The following is a 24,790-nucleotide window of genomic DNA, read 5'->3' on the forward strand; positions in this document are numbered from 1 at the left end:
TGTTTAGTGAATGTAGTGTGTGTGTGTGTAGTGCCGTGCGTGTTTAGTAAATGTAGTGTGTAGTGAGTGAAACGTGTGTATAGTGAATGCAGTGTGTGTGTGTAGTGCAGAGTGTGTTTAGTGAATGTAGTGTGTGTGTAGTGCAAAATGTGTATAGTGAATGTAGTGTGTGTGTGTGTAGAGCAAAATGTGTATAGTGAATGTAGTGTGTGTGTAGTGCAGAGTGTGTTTAGTGAATGTAGTGTGTGTGTGTAGAGCAAAGTGTGTTTAGTGAATGTAGTGTGTGTGTGTGTGTAGTGCCGTGCGTGTTTAGTAAATGTAGTGTGTAGTGAGTGAAACGTGTGTATAGTGAATGCAGTGTGTGTGTGTGTGTGTAGTGCAGAGTGTGTTTCGTGAATGTAGTGTGTGTGTGTAGTGCAGAGTGTGCTTGTAAGGATTCAGTGTGTGTGTAAAATAGGGGGGAGGGGAGTATTATTTTTTTTATTTATTTGTGTATATTTCAATTTTATTCCCCCCTCCCTGGTTCTTTCTGTGCCAGGGAGGGGGGGAGATCGAATTTCTGTTGGTCCGGTGGCATGGTGGAGGGAGCCAGCTGCGGTACATTGAAGAGGGGGCCCAGCAGCACACATTGTCTTTTCTTTCCAGCTCCTCTCTGTCTAAATCTCACGAGACAGGCCTGTGTGCTGTGCGGAGCGTTGCCATAGTAACCCGTGGCAACGCTCTGGTGGCCGCAGGGTGCAGGAAAGTTAGACAGAGAGCAGCTGGAAAGGAGGACAGAGTGTGCTGCTGGCCCTCTCTTCATTGTACAGGTAGCAGGGGGCCCTCTGTGCACATATATATAGCGAAAATAGCTATATATATATATATATATATATATATATATATATATATATATATGTGTGCACATAATGAATGTGGGGCTCGGGGGCCCCCCAGGACGGCCGGGCCCATGACAACCGTTATGGTTGTCATGCCCTGATGGCGGCCCTGACCCCAGGCTCGGACACAAAACAAGAGAGAACCTTTGTAATGCTGCCTCCACCCTTTCTTAGACTCCCCATGGCTTACTGTGTTACGCTGGTCTTTGAAATATCCCCCATGGTTGGATGGTCTTGGTGGCTTTCCAGAAATAAGAGGGACCCATGAATATCCTGTAAACAATGTGGCTGGACCCATCATTTTCCTATAAATCTCCATAGCTAATCTAGGTATCCACATCTCTTTAACTTCAACTGTCCTTCATACTTCCATTTCTCGTTCTCTGACTTCTGTCATCTTCTTCTGTTTCACCACTTACCATAGAGAAAGTAATCTCATTCTCTGTTAAATCCCTGGACATATCTATTTCAATCTCCTTCCTCTATCCCACCCATTTTAGGGCTTTCTGTGTCTCTTCATATTTATTATACTATCCAAACCTTGACCCAGTCTACTGACTCATCCATGTCCTTCTGAAGATACAGTCTCAGGCACTTGGTGCAATGTTTTAGGCGAGACTACAAGTGATTGATAACGTTGTTTTGTTTTCATACATAACCCCTCTACCTATAGAGCAAGGTTGGCTTTATGGACTGCTTTATAACATATTTCCATTCTCTGACCGGCCATGATTACTCCTCTGGGTCTGTCAGTTTATGGAAATGTTCAGGAAAGATGTGCTATGCATCACTAAACCCTATTGGGCCTCACAGCTGCTGGACACAAAATGACCTCCATCACCTGGGCCTGCTGAGCAGAGTGCGTTTGATGTTACCACGTAGGAAGACTGAACTTGTTAAGGACATTCAGAAATCAGCTCCGTCACAGTGAGACCTGATATCCTGTGCACATCCCCTTAACTCCGAAACGCTCACATTATTACGGTGTCAGTTCCAATAAATAAACACGGCATACTCTGTGCGCAGAGACCAAATTACCAGCTTCTTATCATAAAACGTACTTATTCACTAAACTTGAATAGCAGAGAATTGACGCGGTAATTTTAATGTTTAGGCCAAAGCAGCTGAGCTTGAACATTTTCAAACATATCTATTTTCCAGTTCGGCTATTTCAACCTCCAGTTTGCCCCTGTCAATTATCCAGAATTTTTGGTATAGCCAATAAATCACAATAAGCTCTGTGTTTTTACTAATATTATATTACTGGTATCAGACATGGGACCCTGCTCCTGCCGTACCTCAAAAAATAAGTTAATAGGTTTTGACAAATAGCTGCAGTGGCCATTCTTGGCCTGGAGACAAGTTGCACGGTTCTCTCGATCTGTGTAATCCCTGGAATTATACAAACCTGCTATGGAGCTTAGAGTGACCCTCTAAATGTGCATTTCTTTAGAACGATCTGCTTAGTGAATAAACTCCACATTAATTACCTATTTTCAGAGATTGCCAACAATGTTATGGAAACATGTTAAACTTTGTATAATAGTAAAAAAAAAGCATCAACTGACCCAAAAAACTGCATATAGTATAGCACGTCCACCACGAGTCCCTCTGAAGTGAGCTGCCTATTTATTTTGGGCGGGTAGTTTGACTTTTATTACCTATGGGGTACACATTACAATCCTTCTTGGGAAGGACGCCAGTAAATATTGCCCGTGTTGCCATGGTTGGGCGGGGGATACGGCCGTTTCTTCTTATTTAAATTTGTTTTGTGTATCCCTGTAGAGGCCTAGACCCACCAATATGCAGGTTTATGGACCATCTGGCCTGATCTCACCAGACAAACACTGGCAAAGGTTTCCATGACACTGGCAGAGGCTTTAGACAGAAACACGTGAAATTAGTTCTATCTGCCGGACCCCTTGTACGCAAAATGGAGAAACATGCAGTATGTAACAGAATGTGGATCTAACCTTGAGGATAGGGACTTCTCTAAATGGGTTATTGCTTCAGAACAGATGAATTCATGAGCACAACAAACAAACAAAACATTTTTTGTTCTGATATTTTTTATAAATAACTGTTCAGTGAGATATGCCGGGGGAAGAGGGGGTCACCTCATTACCTGCTGATTGTTTTTTTATGGTAGAGGCCTGAACTTTCAAGGTGCAAAAGGAAAAGGACTGAAACAGATTGGCCAAGGTTAAGGATAAGAAGAAATGGCTTAGTCGCCCATAATGCTGCAGTCAAGTTTCAGACAGATTCAAGAAACAGAATTCAAAATTCTGTGTGTGAACACAGAACGGGCAGCGCATGTTGGATAGTAGAGAGGTCTCATCAGTCTGTGATTTTTTTAAAAATCTTTTTATTCATCTTTTTTTTTTTTTTCCTCTCAAGTTTAGCTTTGGGTTTGAATCCCCGTACAGTCACAGATCGGTTTATGGTTTTCTAAACATCTTGCATCTCGTTGGGGTTTATAACATGATTTACATCGTAACATTTCTTAATTCCAATTTCCTCTGGGCATTATCAGTGAATGTTTATTGGCTCGGTAGGGCCGAGCGAGGAAGTAGTCCTCATTCTGAAGATATTTTGGGCCCTGCCTGTTCGGGCAGATCTGTTGCTAGCTCGTTTTTAACTAGAATGGATATCCACATGTGCTCCCAGTGACCGCGTGCTGATTTTAGAAAGTTGGCAGAACTACAGACACCGGAGAAGCGAGCGTGAACTTAATTTTATATTAAACAGATTCACATATGACAGGAGAAATCAAAACTTAATATGCAAAGTAAATCTATGACACACACATTATTAACTCAAACTGCTCTATGTTTTATTTTTGCCTAAAATGGTGTAAGTATTTCTAAAGGTCTCCAGTTTACAAAGCCCCCCCCCCACCACACACAATACATCAGGAATAGCTTCAATCTCATCTCAAATTTTTGAAGCCTATATTTCCTTTACAGGAGCTAGACATCCTGGGAAATGTATTTCACAAAATCGTGGAGAGCCACAGCTCGTCATCTGCACATTATGAAATACATCTCTACATAGCTCCGTCACCTCTTCAGGGTATCTATTTCTGCTTTTTACTTTTTTTGGGAAAGTTAAACTTCCCAGGAATTTGGAAAGTAGTTTCTGTTTTGGACTTTCCGTAAACATTTGCTAAGCGTGGCGAACCAGGCAACAAGCGATATCTTTAATTTTCTATTCAGGGACAGGACAAGGGATAGTTGCCGCTCTCCCATGCCTTCAAGTTTGGAGAGAGGCATCCACTAACAGAGCGCTTGGCCTATCTATAATTGGGACCTGCTGGGCTGTCCAAGATTTCCTGTTTATTTACCTCCAACCTTAGCCATGGGAACATCACAAACTGGGTGACAGATCAGGGACTTCAATTTTATACCCAGGGATAGCTCGTGCGATAGCATTGCCAAGACTTACAGGTGCCAATTTCCCTTACTAATCATCGGCTTAAATAAATGGACGGAAGTAAAAAAAAGACTCTTAGCTGAAGCACAAATAGACTGAGAAACCAAAGCAAAGCTTACAGGCCATTTACACCACGAGGTCTTCTCTGAAGATCCAGCAGTCCTTTTTCTGAACAATGCATTTAATGGCCAATATCTGAGAGGCATTGCACGGGAGGCAACTTAACTTTACCACATTGAAAAAAGACATACAGACTTTTTGGGAGGGCAGAGGTGGCAGTTCATCATAGGAATTTAATCTCCAACCTGTGATTAAGTACTAAAATACATTTTTTTCCCCCCAGATATTCACCTTGGAACTGAACTGCGTTACTTCTGAATAAAGAAGATGTACTCCTCTTTAGAAGGGTAACGCTATGCACTATAACCATTGCAGTAGACTGTAGTGGTTTATGATACCAGGAGTCCCTTGGCATTGTCCCATTTGTTAAAGATTAAACCTTTTTCGAACGGTTTTTCATGGGTGCCGTGGCCCAGCCGTGTTTACTGATATTTTTTCAAGTGAAAGCCTCTAATCCCACATTAGTGATTAAAGTGTCAGATTGTTTGAAAAAAGGTTTACTTCTTGCAATGGGACATTGCAGTGAACTCCTAGCACCATAACCACTACAGCATGCTGTATGGACTTGTTCAAAAGGGACAAGTTAAGCATTTCTCAACCTGTGCTATGTGCATCCCACAGACGGTGGGGCCAGTGGGTAAACAATGGCCGTTTTAATGACAGGAGATCTTGGTATATGGCATTAGCCATACTAGCTGTATAAACCGTCCACAATAATATCGGGATACGGGCATGGTGGAATCCACAGTCTTTGGTACACAGTGGGGTCATGGGGCTTAAACATTAGTGAATTGGCCTGCAGCGGCCACCCATATCCTGCATCCAAGTATCTTATAACTATTGCCCAAGACGTCTTCTAGAATACAGTATATGCAGCTGCTCTGGAACCTATTGGAAAGACGAGAATCAGGAATATAGCTGAATGGTTTTCCCCTCGTTATGTCAATAATACCCGTAAACAAATCCAGGTGTTAGCTTCCCTTTGTAGAGGGATATTTGATATTCTTATATCAATATATATAGCATTAAGCATATTAACCTTTGTTTTGTCAGATTGTGTCAATATCACTTTCAGAAAACATGCCAAGGCTTTTAACCAGGAAAAGATCTGCAAGGGTAGTTGTTACGGGTTATTATAAAGGGGCACAGTGCCCCCTAGTGAAAATTCACAGTATTGTTATAGCTCATTCACAAAGAATTCCATTGAAGTTCAGGCATGCTCTGAGCAGGGGGATCAGCTATCACAAAATGGGTGGGATGCAGACTGTGCTAATTAAATCTGTAGTCTACGACTACGCTATGAAACATTATTATTATTATATTGTTCAATACATCAAATAACCCTAAAATGATACATTCTATAATTCAAACGTGGCATTTTATCAGCGGGCAGACAGGCTGGCGTGGCAGGGGGAAGGCAAACCTCAGACTGGAGAATGCAATGGCTGAGCTGACACTCGTTCTGTATCACGCGCTCTGCGGATTGGTTTATCTCATCGCCACACTTACAGGGCTGGATGATCACACGGCTTGGTCTCTGAACACCAAATTAAATTGAATTGAAAACAGAACGGCAAAATGGACACACTGTCCAAACCGGCTATAATCTCAGCTTGCCATTATCTCCTAGACGGCTTTTTGATCAATGATATTGTGTTCATGAAACAAATATGTTTAGATGCTAGAATTCCTTGACCCCGTGCTGCATTCCGCTTGATGTTACACTAATACAGAGCGCAAAATAATTAGACTTGTATAACTAATAATCTTCTCTACTGCGACAACTGTGCCTTTAAAAACCAAATAAGTGCGTAGTTCAGCTTATCTAAACACAGATTATAATAAATGGAAACATTGAAGACGGAATCATTTTAATTAGAGAAGAAGATTTTTACATTTATATAAATCTTTTCTTTAAACATTCTGTGTTTATTGTATTTATATAAATCTTTTGCACACCAATTTATTGTAGGTTTTTTTTTTTGTTTTTTTTTAAGAGTAGGGTTGATACTAGTATTTATAGTTGTTTAATAAATGGCACTTTATTTTTTTTACAATTTGGAAAATGATGCGATTGATACTGACATTTTATATTGTATTACTTCTTTTTAAATTGCACCTTATTATATCACTTGTTTATATAATATCAACCACACCGCTTGCACTTTAATTAAAGTATAGATCACTTGATAATTTGTCATTTGTTTTTTAGTTCCTCGTGAAGGATTTATACCGCACGGTTGCCAGGTTCCATGAGATGGCACAAAGCGTCCAAGATGATGGTGTGTATATATAGTTATACCCAGTCATATTATTACCCTGTAAATTGCACTGAACGTTACAGCCAAAAGGTGTGATGAAGTAGAAACACAATGGAAAATTACAAGAAAAGAAAAGTCACGTAATGTGGAATACAAAACAAAACATGATTTTAATAGAAAAATGAAATCATTTACAGGTCACAGACTGGTTACTCTTTGACAGCACGCCTTGAAACCTTTGTAACAGCATTTTATATATATATATATATATATGTTTTACATAAAACATTAGTGGTTATAGAGACCTTCGTACCTTAATGTTTAAAACTGAACATACAAAAAAAAAAACACATTAAGACATAATGAATACCAGGAAGGGCTGGCAAGGAGGCTGGTCAGAAATTATCCCCCGGGCCCCTAACATACAGGGGTTTTGTGCCCCAGACACAGCCCCATCCTTCCACTGACTGAAAGCAATAGTAGGTACGTTGGGATGTCTGTTGGTAGAATAATACAGGCGTGAAGCCTTTGTGCTTGGGATGGTGGCCCATGGTTTCAAATCTCTGTAAGCCTTGACTGGCCTGTGAGATACACTGAGAGACCGCAGTATCTGGACTACTGACCCGGTGACCAGAATATGTCCCTGAAGTGTTGGTATGGGACTGTGTAGAAAGTGCTCAAGACGTTTATCACACATACCAGTCGGCTGTGGGGATAATTGAATCCCGTGACTCTCTTGCACAGATCTCTGTGAATGTCACGCTGCGCAGGTTGTACTGATGGTGGGTAACGGGTATATGATGTCATACCCGCAGTCTCCATCTGTCAAACCCATGAATAATACCCACATACAAATCATTTGTAGCAGTCTACCAGGCTTGACGTTGCCAGCCCTCCCTTGGTGAAGACCTATGGTGCATGTCAAGGTGCAAAAACACTAAAAAAATATGGTTTAGAATAACTAGCAACGAACTGGGTCTAATCTGTGATTACAAAGACAGTGCCTTGTGTGACACAAATGGAAAGACCTTTCTATGGGGAAAATTTAATAAAAACTTTCATTATGGTGAGTGGACAGAGGGCAACATATTCTATCTCTCCGCATTCCACAGACTGGAATGTTTGAATGTAAAGTTATTCTCTTTTTAAGGTTATTACTTAGAGCCTCTTTTACAAAAAGGCTGAATAAACGTTTACAGATTTCACTGTACCGCAAAATTCCTGTAATATATCTATCCCTATCTGCGTTCTGAAATAAAGGGCCATTTTGTGCCTAAAGTGCTCGCCCCGTCCCCACATTTCTTTGTAGGGGAGGATTCTGTTTTCACAGTGGGACATAAACAGTGACAATTGGGGCTTTATCGACTAAACAGTAAGTTGTGATTTTATTACCAGGATTATTCAATAAAGTGAGAATTTAAAGTGAATTTCACATTTAATGTCAAAATAGCCGAGCTTGAAAATTTCTCAAAGTCAGATATGCTTTAAGTCCAGCTACCCTGATCTGAAATCGGAAATTCACTTTAAATCCTCACTTTAGTGAACCCTATAGGACTAAAATATCACACCACTAATTAGCGAACAAAACCAAGTTTCCTTCAGCTGCCTGCCTGCATACATTGCAAAACGCGTTGCTCAATCATTAGTTATTTATTAGCAGCGTAATCTGGGAAATAAGAGGCTGGCATATAGTGGACAGACTTACCATCATATGAAAAAGAATTAAAAACCTCTATGGGACATCAGATTCCCGTTAACAACAATCTGCTCCTGACTAGTACATTTCACAATACCAGATGGGACGGCAGTGATGACGTCATTCGGACTATGTGACGTTCAGCCTAAAGTTAATGGTTTAAAGTTACACTAACCACATTTACCATAATTCTATGTTATGATATGCCAGGCATACATTCATCACATGAAACCGAAAAAATATAAGAATAAAGAGGGGCAAAGGCCCTGGATGTCTCCCACCCTCCAACATGCACCATGCGGGAGTAAATAAGGTGGCAGAACCCAAAACCATGCAGGACAAGTAACCGGGCCTGGCTAGAGCTTGCAGGCAGGGACTTCTGGATACATTCTGATAAAGCCGTACTAGCCTCAAGAGTCTATTTATGGCAGTCCATGTGCTGTGGAACATGACTCTCGTAGTGCACAGCCACCCAAAGCATACTTCCATCTTTAGTGAAGGATGAAGAACTAGGAATCCCTTGTAAGTGCGGTTCTATGCGTATCTCCAGAAGCGGTTGAAAGAGTATTTGGAGATGTGGACGCCAACAGCGCCAGAGATAACCAATCCCAGCTTCTATAGGCCTGGTTCACCTGGAGCTGATCTCAGTGGCCGCCTTGGCCTGTAGGCATAATGGGAGTTATAGGATGAAAGGTGCCTTGGTTACAGAGCTTTGTTCCTATTGGATGGCGAGATCCGTAATTACATTGTACAACAGGTCCCTTTGCCACTGAGATGGCAGACATTCTGTGGGACTTTGATCATTGATCACAATGGGAAAACCCACGATCAGTGTAAGCCACGCTGAGGTGCTGGGAACTGGATTTACTGTGCCAAAAGAGAATACTTGCTCCAGATCACTGTAATGGTACAATTATTGTAGCTTTTGGAAAATGCGCAGTTCTGTGCTGATGGTGGCATGGGAATATCGTGTAGGTCAAATATTCCCAGACGCCATTTGCCAGTGTTGATAGTGCATTGCAAAAATCTCACGCCCATCCATAGCTTTCCGAGTGGTTAAAGGAACACTGTGAAGGTAAGTCTAGTTCTGGCCTTTACACGGCTGTGGAGATAAATGATTAAATACCCCGTTTACACCCATTGATTGAGATTGGAGAGGATTGCCGACAGATTCCCTGAGTCCGGTATTAAAGGATGTTCAGTAATAAGTGGTGCTTTTGGCCCTGGAGCATCTCTTGGTTGCTAGATTCTTGGTGCAGTGGTACATTTATCCCTCATAATGGAAGAACGCATTTTCACCTATTTCTTTTTCTGCAGGACGTTGTCTTCAAAGTACCCCTTGTTAGCGATGTTTCCAGCCGGGTCGTAAAAGCCCACCGCAATATACATTCCTTTACTGTCTGTGCTCAGGCCGAACCCCACCTGGGAGGACAGCTTCCAAACCATCTGAGTGAAGTTCCCTGAGGTAGGAAGAAAGAACCATTAATTGCATGTTTTTAGGTCTCAGCAACAGGACCTGCTGGTGAATTAATTTATAAGACATTCCAAGTTTGCTTTATCCCTCCCTCCACCCCCTCCCCCCATTTAAAAACACAGTCTTCGTATGTTCTGTAGACAACAGGCTTAAAAAAAATTAAAATAAACACCCGCACATGGTGGGTTTCTGGGAGTTGTAGTTTACCAGTCAGTGTTAGCATTATTGGATGAGAGAACGCTGCAGGATGAGGAGGTGGACAGGAGTGGGTTTATGGATAAGAACGAGATTCTTTTTTTAAAAAATGAAGCAAAAAATACTCCTCCCCCCCCCCCTCAAACGCAGCAGGACTAACTGTAAAATTATCCCAAGTAGTGGCTGGATTAATCGAAGTGGTCATGGTGCCTGGAAACTGTATGTACAGAGATTTACCTCTGTACATATTAGCAAGTCCAGAACAAAGTTCCAGGCTAGCTGATATTAATTCTGTGCAGAATTGGAGCCAGACAACCAAAAACGGCTTGCCCCCCTTCGTACCGCTCCTGTCCACCCCTGAGCTTGTCCTCCATCCACTTTCTGTACCACTGCTGCCCTCCACTCAGCTTGTCCTCCATCCCCCTCCATACTAATCCTTCCCTTTCTTTCCGCTTGTCCTCCATCCCTCCTCTGCACTGATCCTGCCCTCCTCTCCGGTTGTCCTCCATCTCTTCTCCGTACTGATCCTGCCCTCCTCTCTGCTTGTCCTCCATCCCTCCTCTGCACTGATCCTGCCCTCCTCTCCGCTTGTCCTCCATCCCTTCTCCGTACTGATCCTGCCCGCCTCTCCACTTGTCCTCCATCCCTCCTCCATACTGATCCTGCCCTCCACTCAGCTTGTCCTCCATCCCTCCTCCGTACTGATCCTGCCCTCCACTCAGCTTGTCCTCCATCCCCCTCCGTACTGATCCTTCCCTCCTCTCAGCTTGTCCTCCATCCCTCCTCCATACTGATCCTGCCCTCCACTCAGCTTGTCCTCCATCCCCCTCCGTACTGATCCTTCCCTCCTCTCAGCTTGTCCTCCCTACCCTCCATCCCTCCGCCGTACTGATCCCGCCCTCACTTCAGCTTGTCCTCCATCCCTCCGTACGGATCCTGCCCTCCATCCCTCCTCCGTACTGATCTTGCCCTCCACTCAGCTTGTCCTCCATCCCCCTACCGTACTGATCATGCCCTCCTCTCAGCTTGTCCTCCATCACCCTCCTGTACTAATCCTGCCCTCTTCTCAGCTTGTCCTCCATCCCTCCTGTACTGATCCTGCCCTCCCATAGCTTGTCCTCCATCCCTCCTGTACTGATCCTGCCCTCCACTCAGCTTCTCCTCCATCTCTCCTCTGTATGGATCCTACCCTCCTCTCAGCTTGTCCTCCATCCCTCCTTCATATTGATCCTGCCCTCCTCTCAGCTGGTCTTCCCTACCCTCCATCCCTCCTCCGTACTGATCCTGCCCTCCCTTCAGCTTGTCCTCCATCCCCCCTTCGTACGGATCCTGCCCTCCACTCAGCTTGTCCTCCATTCCTCCTCTGTACAGATCCTGCCCTCCTCCGTACTGCTCCTGCCCTCAATCCTCCCTCCATACGGATCCTGCCCTCCACTCAGCTTGTCCTCCACCCCCCCCTTCGTACGGATCCTGCCCTCCACTCAGCTTGTCCTCCATCCCTCCTCTGTACAGATCCTGCCCTCCTCCATACTGATCCTGCCCTCCTCTCAGCTTGTCCTCTATCCCTACTCTGGCGAGGGGAAGTGATGTTAGGCAAGGAGGATCAGGCTGCAGGGGGGACTTGGATGAGATGATGGAATGGAAGTCAGTTTTAGTGGTTTCTTTGTTTAGTTTTTTTTCTGTGTGGGGAGGAGGGGGGCAGACCACCTCAGAAAGGGTAACTATAACCAAAACCAGTGTTTTCTGAAAAACCCTTTAATATAAACTAACTAAGCCAGCACTGCTAGTTCAGGTTTGATTAATCGGTTATATCTGAAACATAGTGCTTTCAGTTCTTTTATCTTTTTAATTCTCAGTCACTGTTGAAAATCATTTTGTATATTCTTCTGCTTTTGTCCAGAAAATCAAATCATTCAAAGCTTCCCCCTCGCTCTCCATGACCCCACAAAATGAGATCCACTCAATGTGCCCACATTTGGGTTGGATGATCGGATGAGTAGAAATTCCATTTCTCGTCATGTTCTGGACTCAGAGTTGCACTTTATTGGCATGTTAAAGAACCGATCACCACCCCATGGACTGTACACCACACTCACCTGATCCGCTCTGAAATCCTGGGGTACTGAAATTGTATTTTGAGATCTCATTGTACCATGACTCGGCCACCTCCTTTCCTGTGAGAAGACACCAATAACATTATTCATCAGCTAATCTTTGGGATCTCCGTGTGGGACAGAGAGACATGGAAACAGAGAGACATACACAGAGTGAGCGAGAGATATACACAGAAGGGAAGATTTATCAAAATGTGGTGATCTCAAAATGTATTTAATCACCATGGAAACCAGCTGGTGCAATAGATTAGGGATTATTTTACATCACTTTTTACATGACAACATGTTGAAAAACCTTCCTGAGTTACAGACAGACAGACTTCAAGACAGAGATTCCTCCACTGATAGATCCCTCTAAGAAGCCTAGCCTGTGTCCCACCTCCCAAACATCCCATCCTTTATGTACATAGATATCATCCGATCCCCAGACTGTAATTGTTCCTTTTCATTTAGACTGTTAGCTCATTAGGTTAGGGTCCTCTTCACCTACTTTCCCCGTATGTCGTACGTATTTTGTTAGAATTGTTAGTGTTGTTTTTCCTATTGTACAGCACTGCGGTATGCGGGTGCTATATAATTATGGGCTCTTGCAATACATTCACTACGTACCTGAAGGTAAACTGGTGTCTGTCCCCCAGCGATACCATAGGTTCTCCCCGTGTTGGGTGTCGCTGTTTTGAAGGGCTCGGATTCCCACTAAGTGATCTGACCATTTCTGGGCTTCCTGGGTGAGGGCCGTGTTGAGCTGCAGCGCCCCGGATCCATGCAGCCGCCGATATTTATTGTGCTCACTCAGGAGCTCTTTTCGAAAAGCTTTCAGTTCTTTATCTGCAAACACACATTACGTGCCAATGGTAATTGTTAGAACGAGATTAGCATATACAGGAATAGACACAGGTACACCACATCATACAGCAGGCACAGTTGTCTCTAAGTTCTTTATTTGTGAATGGCACACCACTAACAGTTAAAAAATATATATCTTTATAACAATACAGTGAGGGGAAAAATATTTGATCCCCTGCTGATTTTGAACGTTTGCCCATGGACAAAGTAATTATCTGAATTTAAATGGTAGGTGTCTGTTAACGGTGAGAGACAGAATAACCAAAAAGATAAAAATCCAGAAAAACGCATGTCAAGAAAGTTATAAATTGATTTGCATGTCAATGAGTGAAATAAGTATTTGACCCCTTCGACCTATTTCTTGGTGGCAAACCCTTGTTGGCAATCGCAGAGGTCAGACGTTTCTTGTAGTTGGCCACCAGGTTTGCACACATCTCAGGAGGGATTTTGTCCCACTCCTCTTTGCAGATCCTCTCCAAGTCATTAAGGTTTCGAGGCTGACGTTTGGCAATTTGAACCTTCAGCTCCCTCCACAGATTTTCGATGGGATTAAGGTCTGGAGACTGGCTAGGCCACTCCAGGATCTTAATGTGCTTCTTCTTGAGCCACTCCTTTGGGAAGGAGGTTCTCACCCAAGATTTTTCGGTACATGGCCCTGTCCATCGTCCCTTTGATGCGGTGCAGTTGTCCTGTCCCCTTGGCAGAAAACCCCCCAATGCATAATGTTTCCACCTCCATGTTTGACGGTGGGGATGGTGTTCTTGGGGTTATAGGCAGCATTCCTCCTCCTCCAAACACAGCGAGTTGAGTTGATGCCAAAGAGCTTGATTTTGGTCTCATCTGACCACAACACTTTTACCCAGTTCTCCTCTGAATCATTCAGATGTTCATTTGCAAACTTCAAACGGGCTTGAACATGTGCTTTCTTGAGCAGGGGGACCTTGTGGGCGCTGCAGGATTTCAGTCCTTCACGGCATAGTGTGTTACCAATTTCTTTCTTGGTGACAATGGTCCCCGCTGCCTTGAGATTATTAACAAGATCCTCCCATGTAGTTGTGGGCTGATTCTTCACCGTTCTCATGATCATTGAAACTCCATGAGGTGAGATCTTGCATGGCGCTCCAGACTGAGGGAGACTGACAGTTATTTTTTGTTGTCACCTTCTCACCAAGCTGCTTGGCGATGGTCTTGTAGCCCATTCAAGCCTTGTGTAGGTCTACAATCTTGTACCTGACATACTTGGACAGCTCTTTGGTCTTGAAAAAGACCTTTCTGGTCGAAACGTTGCGTTGCATTCTGTCACAATAAATCTGCCTGCGGCTTGAAGTTGGAGTGCCTATGAGTTTTTTCTTCTTAGCGCTTTGGTCTTGGCCATTGTGGAGATTTTGGAATCTGATTGATTGCTCCTGTGGACAGGTGTCTTTTATACAGGTAACGAGCTGAGATTAGGAGCACCCCCTTTAAAAGAGTGCTCCTAATCTCAGCTCATTACCTGTATAAAAGACACCTGGAAGCCAAAAATCTTGCTGATTGATAGGGGATTAAATCCTTATTTCACTCATTGACATGCAAATCAATCTATTACTTTTTTCACATGCGGTTTTCTGGATTTGTTTGGGGGGTAATTCTGTCTCTCACTTTAAAATACACCTACAATTAAAATTATAGACTGATCATTTCTTTGTCAGTGAACAAATGTTCAAAATCAGCAGTGGGTCAAATACTTTTTTCCCCTCACTGTATATGAACCAAACACTGCAATAAAGGCAACTCGCTAAGAATGCTTAGAGAGGACACATTGATATTTTATAATGTTTGAATGGGAATTGTGGAGAGAATTATAAGGAAGAGGTGTCTGCATATAATACATACAGATTAAAGAAAAAGGCATTGGAAAACCCCCCAAAACAATGAAAACTATTGTACGACAAAAATAGTGTAGATTCTGTATTATTTATACCTGCAATAGACACTAGGCCATTAGCGCTTGTATCCTTCACAAAGCCATCCTCGTCGTCATCGTCCGTCACCTTCGATCCCCGGGGCAGGACATTGCGGGCGTAGAACCCGGGGTTAGTGATATTCCCACTGGGGTTGTACTGCGCCACCACAATAAACATTCCCTTCCCGCTGGACGCCAGGCCAACTCCCACCTCCTTGGACGTTTTCCATACCATCTGAGTAAAATGACCTGAAATGGACAGGACGCTTGACATGTCAGGGCAAGAGCATTCTCCTGCTTAAACACATGCATATACCACACCGCATACACATACACACAAGAATAAGGAAAATAAAACAGAGGTCATAAGTATATTCCTATTTCCAACCATCTGCAGGGTTGCATTCGTGTGGGCGACCTTCCTTGGTTGGAAGCAATATAAACAGTTAAACCGGCTCACTGCACCTTTTCGTGATGACAGATGCTTGCGCACACTGTCGGGTTCCTGCCTGGGTCAGATGGTTCTGTCTGTGTGGACTTAAAGAAGTCTGTCCCAGTGGAGTAGAGATAAGGCTGGAGATGCATTAATAACTAGTATTTACTTATATTTATCCATTGGAAAATAATTTACACAGAGATATGTTCTTTTACGGACAGTTATCCTTCAAGTAAACACACATATCAAAATATAGTTCCGGTTCAGTTGTTTTGGCCGAATATTGCAATTCTGATACAATTTTGGGTCTTAATGAGGCTCATTCACTTCTAAGTATATTATTATTATTAATTAATTATTGACTGTATTTACTGGAAATTTAGTGAAAGTTTAACACAATCTCAAGATAAAGACCAAGTATGGACGTCTTGGTCTTGTGGGCAAGTGTGAGGTTGACAAAAGGTGGAGCTTGGCCATAAACTTGTCCAATCCCATCAGCCGTCACAAGGCTTTGGGATTCAAGTCTCGTCTTGCTTATAAAGAGATGTGATCGAAGACTCCCGTTTTCTTGCAGGATCCTCCGTTGACCTTAGCTGCTGAGTCAGGAGCTATAGAAGGTCTGCAGGATAATGATGGCAGCAGCTGAGAGGAGGCGCTTCCGATGAGCAAACCTACCTTTCACCTCACCCCACGGCCTCCCGGCCCTAACTGGACATGTTACCTTAAGGTATAACCTCATTGGGTAATTAATCCTAGAATCGTTTTTATTGCTATGTTTTTTTTACCAATTTATATTTCAGTATTCCGAGATTTATTTTTGGGTATTTTATACTTATTAGATTTTATTTTATAGGAACAGTTTAGTATGTCTGGTTGATGTTTGGAACAGTGCCACCTAGTGGCGATGGGCACATTGTTTCATCCCAAATTCATATTTCACAAATAGTACTCTAGTTAAGGACAGCACATGTTTCTTTTTATTGGATCTAATCAGCCCAGTTCATACACTCCGTTAATTCACTCTAACAGCTATGGGGCAGGTCTCTCCCTCATAGTATATTACTGGGTGCCAGTTATCCCTATTATGACTGTACAGCACTCCTGGACTTGGAGAGATACAGGGAATATGCCTTAAAACGGATCTGTCAACGTCTGGGAACTTATTCTATGTTTATGCAATATTAATTTTGTGTGTGTAGGGGGGAGAGATGGAGAGGGAGGGGAGTGCTGGCATTGTCGCTTTAAGTTAGCAGATGTTTTTTATGTTTTTATCTGTTCATATTGTAACACTGATGACACTGAGAGCTGGAACGTGTTGGCATGTTACACTAACATACATGTGCACCTGAATGGGTAGCCGACGAGGCCTGCTCTAGTGGTTTGGTATGGGCAGAAATGAACGTAGAGGAGACGGTTCTCTGATATGGTAACAGATAGAACCCCGGCAGTGGGACATGAGCGCCATGTTTGGATTGCCAGATGAGATATCAGACTCCAATAAACATGAAATCCACGGACGATTCATAAACCCATACCTGTATCGGATTGGTATCCCGGCTTGGAAAAGTTGTAATTTTTCTCTTCTTTGTACCAACTGTCGGCAACTTCCTGCCCTGAAATAAAAGCAAGCGTTGGGTAAAAATCAGCATTTTGTTTCATCCCAATAGAAAGAATGGCGTCACCGGATTTTAATCTCAATATTACCCAATATAAAAAGCTTTTACTAGAAGTGCGCGGCATGAGAACATGTGGGGTCGAGAAAAGAACCTAAACTTTGGGAACTAAAATGTAATCATATTTCTTCCACTTAGTAATTTATATGGAAAATATCTCATTTACTTACGGTTTGTGGATCAATTAATCAAACCCCCCCTCCAATATATTTTACACTAAATGGATACAGACTTTACAGCTCTTTAATGCAACCGCGCACTTCCGAATAGCTCTCTAGCGTGGGGATTTGTGGGATTCTCTGCGTTAGGGAACTGGTCTATGTTTGGGTGGATTCCCCCGAACGTGGACCTGCGCTCTTGCATATGCTCGCTCTCGCATCCTCACGTACTGACCAATTCGTTTTACGACCTGGGTTGTAAGAACGGAACCCGGTCAGTAAGTGAGTAGTGCCTGTATAGCAGATATAAATATATTTGGCAACATAAAAAGTTTACATTTCAGCCCAGGTTTTAATACAGATGGTGGAAAGACTTTTTGCTACCAGAGACTCCTACCTATAGAAACTGTGGCAGTCAGCTGCCAGCAGCCACTTACCGGTCACGGTGATGGAGGGGCCCCCAGACTTGGCCCAGATATTCTCTCCATAGGACGTCTCACTGTGCTTCAGGGACTTTAAGGTCAGGAGATGTTCTGCCCACTTCTGGGCTTCCTGGCTAATGTGGGCGTTTAGCTGCAGCGGTTTGGCTCCATGGCGGGTTCGATACGTATTGTTTGCTTTGAGAAACTCCAGCGCAAACTCCCTGGAATCAACTTAATAGGAAAATAAATATTTAAACTGCATGCAAAAGCCCAGATATAACAGCTCACAGTCATCACTGTATAATCTCCACAGTTATCCCCCATTCCGTTAAATTCTTTCTCTATTTTCTTTTGGTGACGAATTACAGACTTAGCCAGCATACAGCGGTGTAATAACACAAATATTCGATATAATTAGAATACTATATATATGCTGCTATGTCTTCTGTCCTGTGTTGATGTGAAGTGTGTGCATGTTTGTGTTTGTTTTAGTACCTGTAGGTGATGTTGCCGTGTCTCCTCCGATTTTTCCCGGATAATAGGTGCCACTCGTGCTGTCAGACGCTGCTCCCCCCTCAGATACTGGGGTGCCCTTTGGCAGAACATTTTTCTGGAAATAGCCGGGGTTGGTGATATTTCCCGCCGGGCTGTATTGTGCCACTGCGATCACCATGCCCTTACCATCCACAGCCTTGGCAACACCAACCTCTCTGGAGTCTTTCCATACTACCTGAGTGAAGTGACCTGGCAGAGAATACGTGTCACAGATTATTATCGTATATATGGGCATTCCCCGTGCTGTACAGATCTCCCCAGCTCACAGATTACACAAAGTCAAACCAGTGACCATCATCACTTACCGGTGTTGGACTGAAAGCCAGGCTTGCTAAAGTTATAGTCCTTTATCTCTCCGTACCACGTGTCTACGACCTCACTCCCTACAACACATATTGCTCCAGTTAAAGAATGGCTTAGTAACACATGCAATAGCCCCATATCCACAGATTTCCCATCATGCCCTGGGCCTCCTTTATTCGATATACCGTATATCGTGGACTATTGACAGCTGAGTTAGAAGTTTTAAGTCAAAATTGTCGAATTAAACAGCGAGTTGAAGAATTTTTCCATTTGGGCTATTTTGATCTATTATTTACCACACTCCTAGCCATTCCACGCAATTCACAGTTTAATTAATAAGCCCTACTGGAGTAGGTAATGGCGCAAGGGTTGGAGGAGGAGGGCTTTCACAGGCATAGCATACAGCCATAAATTAAGCAAAAATAGTGTCCTGTGATTGATGTAATTTTTTTGTCAGGATGTGTGTGCAATAATGCAAAATTTAGTGCACAGAGTCTGCCAAAAGATGGCGGTATGGAGCTTACCTGAAGCGTCTCTCATGCTGGAGTTCCACTTGTACCACAGGTTCTCTCCATGTGTGGTGTTACTGTGTTGCAGAGCGTTGATGGACAGGAGGTGGTCAGCCCATTTCTGGCTGGACTCACATAGTTCCTGATTAAGCTGCAGAGGGGGTGCCCCATGCTGGCGCCGGTACTTATTATGGGTGTCTAGAGCCTCCTGCTCAAAAGTTCCAAACCCTGAGAGAAAATCATTGGTTATTAGGAGCAAATGCCTCCTTCGAGACTCCCCTTACCCATCAGTTGTCTTATGGCCTTTATGTGCCTGTACCCTGAAATCGTCACATGCTATTCCTAGCCAATTTACAAGAGACACCACTCCTCAAAGGGACCCTTGGATTTCTTTACCCAACCCTTGAGAGGAATGTAGTCTCTCTCCATCCTTCAAGGGATATCAGGACCCGTGATTATCACTCTAACATTCCAGTATTTAATTATGCATTTTTTTTAATTTTGGGTATATGTAAAATCAGCCTGTAGAAGCTACAGATCTCGTCTCTTTCCTATGCAAGCCCTCCCCTTCTAACCCCACCCAGACTTTCTATGGCTGTCCAATCACATATTTTCCCAAAGTCTTTGCTGGGCAATTTCTGCCTTTTGAGTTTATCTCCACTGAGCTAAACAAACCAGGAAGTAAAAGAACCGGGTGTTTGGACCGGGTGTCTATTGTAACCAGGTTAATTTAGAAAAGTTCCAATATCTATTGAGATCGGCACTTTTTATAAAAGTTATAAAGCAAAAAAAAGACACACTGCTCACATAAAGAGCTTCAGCAAGCTGAACGGCTTTAGGTGTTTGAAGTATTCCATGAAACTGGGGGAAAAAAAATAATATTGTAGAAAATGCAGATCAATGGTCTTAAAGGGGAGTTAATGCCACAATCAAGAGGCTGTTAGACAATCTGGATCCTTACCTCGTCGGGTAAAGCCCGTCTGAGGTTTCCGGACAGTGGAGGGCTTGTCAGCTTCTGGTTCCTTGTTGTTGCTTGGTTTCCACCGTGATCCGGATCCTGCACTGTCTGTAGCTGGCGCTGCTCCAGCGGGGAGGACATTCTTCTCGAAGAAGCCGGGGTTTGTGATATTCCCTGCTGGGTTGTACTGTCCCACCACAAAGAATAATCCATTGCCATCCGTGGCCAATCCGACTCCCACCTCCTTGGAGTCCTTCCAGACGACCTGCGTGAAGTGACCTTCAACAGATAGAAGAAGAAGAAGAAAATAAATACATAAAAAGAGTTGGGAATCAGGAATTCTGAGTCACACAACTGTAAATGGCCTTTTATCTCTCCCCTCTAGAACAAACTAAAATGTTCATTTTATTGGACAATCTACACAGATGGCTCCAATGGTGAAGTTAACAAAATCTTGGGATTCTACACATGAAACCAGTCAAATCAATAGGCCCCGACAGCTACATAAAGAGTCCATTACAATCTGGGAGTAACGGTGCAGAACGGACAACGAATTGCACATTTTAGACCAAAGCAGCAGGACTGGGAAAAGTTTGAAGTTTGGTTTTTTTTGCCAGTAAATACTTTCAGTGATAGATGCCTGTAAATCATTGACAATATCCACAGGGACCCACGGATGATTTATACCATTACTGCACTCAGCTGTATGGAGGAAACCCCACTCATAGAGGCTGCAAACATTTCATTTTGAGGGGAACTATGGAGAGGGTCTGAGTCCGAGTGATCATTGTTCTGCCAGCCGCCGACTGTATGGCTTTACCTGTATTACTGTGGAATCCAGGCCGGGAAAAATCATAATTCTTTATTTCATCATACCATGAGTTCACCGGCTCCTCACCTACGGAGAGAAGACAAAAATAGTACAACATTTACCTCCAGAGAGAGCACAACATTTAACTACGCAGTGAGGGCAAAAATAGTACATGTACCGGGTCAAACATGGACTCCACATCCACTTGAAGGAATTTATATTATATAAAAAGATTTCACAGAATAACCATACTATGTATTACTGTGAGTTTTATTTGCTGGGGAGTTTTGTAGCACACTCTTACAAACTGCTCAAGGAACCAGCGTAGGAACCAAAGAAAATGTATAAAAAATATGGAGGGATGTTTTATAAACTGCAAGTGAGGGTTTAGTTCTGCTCCTGGGGAGAGGCTGTGTGTATTGGGGATCCCTCATATAGTAATATGGAGAGAGGTCTAGGTGAGATCTTACCAAGGATCTATAAAGTGCTATCACTACCTCTCTATGTCCTCCTGGGATCTGCTCTATAGAACGGAACACAATACTCTAGGTGAGATCTTACCAGGGATCTATAAAGTACTATTACTACCTCTCTATGTCCTCCCAGGATCTGCTCTATAGAACTGAACACAATACTCTAGGTGAGATCTTACCGGGGATCTATAAAGTACTACCACTACCTCTCTATGTCCTCCCAGGATCTGCTCTATGGAACTGAACACAATACTCTAGGTGAGATCTTACCGGGGATCTATAAAGTACTATCACTACCTCTCTATGTCCTCCCAGGATCTGTTCTATAGAACTGAACACAATACTCTAGGTGTGATCTTACTGGGGATCTATAAAGTACTATCACTACCTCTCTATGTCCTCCTGGGATTTGCTCTATAGAACTGAACACAATACTCAAGGTGAGATCTTACTGGGGATCTATAAAGTACTATCACTACCTCTCTATGTCCTCCTGGGATCTGCTCTATAGAACTGAACACAATACTCTAGGTGAGATATTACCGGGGATCTATAATGGGCTATCACTACCTCTCTATGTCCTCCTGGGATCTGCTCTATAGAACTGAACACAATACTCTACTTTATAGATCCCCAGTAAGATCTCACCTACTATCACTACCTCTCTATATCCACCTGAGATCTGCTCTATAGAACTGAACACAATACTCTCGGTGAGATCTTACCGGGGATCTATAAAGTACTATCACTAACTCTCTATGTCCTCCTGGGATCTGCTCTAAAGAACTGAATACAATACTCTAGGTGAGATCTTACCAAGGATCTATAAAGTACTATCACTACCTCTCTATGTCCTCCTGAGATCTGCTCTATAGAACTGAACACAATACTCTAGGTGAGATCTTACCGGGGATCTATAAAGTACTATCACTGCCTCTCTATGTCCTCCTGGAATCTGCTCCATAGAACTGAACACAATACTCTAGGTGAAATCTTACCAAGGATCTATAAAGTACTATCACTACCTCTCTATGTCCTCCTGGGATCTGCTCTATAGAACTGAACACAATACTCTAGGTGAGATCTTACCGGGGATCTATAAAGTACTATCACTACCTCTCTATGACCTCCTGGGATCTGCTCTATAGAACTGAACACAATACTCTAGGTGAGATCTCACCAGGGATCTATAAAGTACTATTACTACCTCTCTATGTTCTCCTGGGATCTGCTCTATAGAACTGAACACAATACTCTAGGTGAGATCTCACCAGGGATCTATAAAGTACTATCACTACCTCTCTATGTCCTCCTGGGATCTGCTCTAAAAGAACTGAATACAATACTCTAGGTAGCTTGGCTAGTGGTTGCCATTATTGGCCAGTACCTGGCAGTTCCCTGATGTTAGAGCTGTATTTGTAGTAGAGGTTCTCTCCGTGGTCAGTTGAGCTGTGTTTCAGGGTGCGGATGGACAGCAGGTGGTCAGCCCATTGCTGAGCGGATCGACAGAGGTCACGGTTAAGCTGTAGCGGAGACGCCCCATGTTTCTTCCTGTAGCTGTTATGGGCGGCTACGAAATCCTTCTCAAACTGGCTCTCCTCTGCACCTGGAGACAAGAATCAGTGGAAACCCATTAGTCATTATACGCAAGATCACATTATGTTAGCAGCTGGAGGGTTCAACAGCCAGCTCTCACATTATGGACTGTCACATGTTGGCAGAGAAAGAAGCCATTCATATCGGTGTGTTTGGGAGAACCTGTTTAATCATATTACACGTGTACAGGAACAAGCAACCTTCCAGTGGGAAAAGCATTATGGGAAATGTAGTCTTGACCTGGCCTAAGTAACTTATTGCACATGCCAAGGAGTTTTGTCTACATTACATGCGTATTACTTTACATTTCCGTGTTCTGGAATAACTGCTGTGTGTGTGCTGCAAGACTGTTGCTAATTTTATCTAGAATTAGGGAGAATCCGCAGGGCAGGAGACCGCAGCCCCCGCAGTGCAGTAAGTCTGGTTTGTAAAGTAAATTAGAGACAGATTTGGTCTTCCCTTAAACCAGCCCACTTAATTCCAAGAACCAAAAGTCACCGGCTGTTGGTGAATCATAGCATTGCTTTGCAAGGAATCCTGCACAGAACTCGGAGGTCCTAAACACAATGAAAACCTACCAAACTACGGTGGTGAATACACTGGACAGTGCTCTATCAGACATGTAGGAGGGCTATGTACAAAGCTGGGACAAGGAGCTACAAGTGGAGCAATGACCAGTCATCCACGTTGGTTTCCATAGTGATTGCTCCACTTTTTAGCTTTGTACCGAATTGTAATCATTTTCTGCATTGAATAATCTCCATCTCAGATGTCTCATCTGATCAGTCTCGATTGTTTCACCTCTAAAGAAAAACTAGAATGTATTTAATGAGGAACTGGCGCTTTAGATCAAAATTCACACCGTGTACCTAAATGCACATTTACGGATATTTCAAATCTAAGAGTTCTGGAAATGTCGAACCGGGGGGAGGGGAGAGATTTATCAAAGTGTCAGAACGTGAAAAGTACTGCAGAGATGTAATACAGAGCACGTGTCCATGGACTTTTCCTGCTGATCCCATTTCCATGGCGATTGCTCCACTTTCAGAACTTTGCAACACTTTTCAAAGAACAAAACTTTTATAAGTCACCTCCAAAATCTTAGAAATCTAGTGTCACCAATCACTGAATGTGCAGTGTAACCCCAAAATCAGACAGCTTGCTGCCAACCCATGGTGGGTTGGGATGAACCCGTGGTGATCTAGAATTAAGGATTAAACTGCCTTTACGGAGTCTGTAACAATGTATAACGATCTGTCAGATGGAACTACAGCACAGACCAGGTATATAAATCATGTTCTATTACCGTGTATATCCCATCCATATCGTACACCAGGTATATAAATCATGTTCTATCACCGCGTATATCCCATCCATATCGTACACCAGGTATATAAATCATGTTCTATTACTGTGTATATCCCATCCATATCGTACACCAGGTATATAAATCATGTTCTATTACTGTGTATATCCCATCCATATCGTACACCAGGTATATAAATCGTGTTCTATTACTGTGTATATCCCATCCATATCGTACACCAGGTATATAAATCATGTTCTATTACCGTGTATAGCCCATCCATATCGTACACCAGGTATATAAATCATGTTCTATCACCGCGTATATCCCATCCATATCGTACACCAGGTATATAAATCATGTTCTATTACTGTGTATATCCCATCCATATCGTACACCAGGTATATAAATCGTGTTCTATTACCGTGTATAGCCCATCCATATCGTACACCAGGTATATAAATCATGTTCTATCACCGCGTATATCCCATCCATATCGTACACCAGGTATATAAATCATGTTCTATCACCGCGTATATCCCATCCATATCGTACACCCAGTATATAAAATCATGTTCTATTACCGTGTATATCCCATCCATATCGTACACCAGGTATATAAATCGTGTTCT

The 24,790-nt window shown here is 43.1% G+C and overlaps 1 protein-coding gene across 4 annotated transcripts in view; it reads right to left on the minus strand.

Moving 5' to 3' along the window:
- Window positions 1-6,837: 6,837 nt before the first annotated feature.
- Window positions 6,838-24,790, minus strand: part of LOC134573340 (uncharacterized) — a 104,227-nt gene continuing 86,274 nt past the window's right edge. For all 4 annotated transcript variants that reach the window (XM_063433034.1, XM_063433032.1, XM_063433033.1 and 1 more), the window contains 12 exons: window positions 22,644-22,862; window positions 20,793-20,870; window positions 19,976-20,251; window positions 19,030-19,242; window positions 18,508-18,585; window positions 18,143-18,391; window positions 17,663-17,878; window positions 16,930-17,007; window positions 14,977-15,207; window positions 12,780-12,998; window positions 12,153-12,230; window positions 6,838-9,847 (listed from right to left, as the gene is read on the minus strand). In XM_063433034.1, the coding sequence (XP_063289104.1) occupies window positions 9,687-9,847; window positions 12,153-12,230; window positions 12,780-12,998; window positions 14,977-15,207; window positions 16,930-17,007; window positions 17,663-17,878; window positions 18,143-18,391; window positions 18,508-18,585; window positions 19,030-19,242; window positions 19,976-20,251; window positions 20,793-20,870; window positions 22,644-22,862 (2,096 nt within the window). In that variant the 3' untranslated portion in view covers window positions 6,838-9,686. The remainder of the gene's footprint in view (window positions 9,848-12,152; window positions 12,231-12,779; window positions 12,999-14,976; window positions 15,208-16,929; window positions 17,008-17,662; window positions 17,879-18,142; window positions 18,392-18,507; window positions 18,586-19,029; window positions 19,243-19,975; window positions 20,252-20,792; window positions 20,871-22,643; window positions 22,863-24,790) is intronic.

The sequence above is a fragment of the Pelobates fuscus genome, chromosome 9 (assembly GCF_036172605.1).
Source record: "Pelobates fuscus isolate aPelFus1 chromosome 9, aPelFus1.pri, whole genome shotgun sequence".
Lineage (NCBI taxonomy): Eukaryota > Metazoa > Chordata > Amphibia > Anura > Pelobatidae > Pelobates > Pelobates fuscus.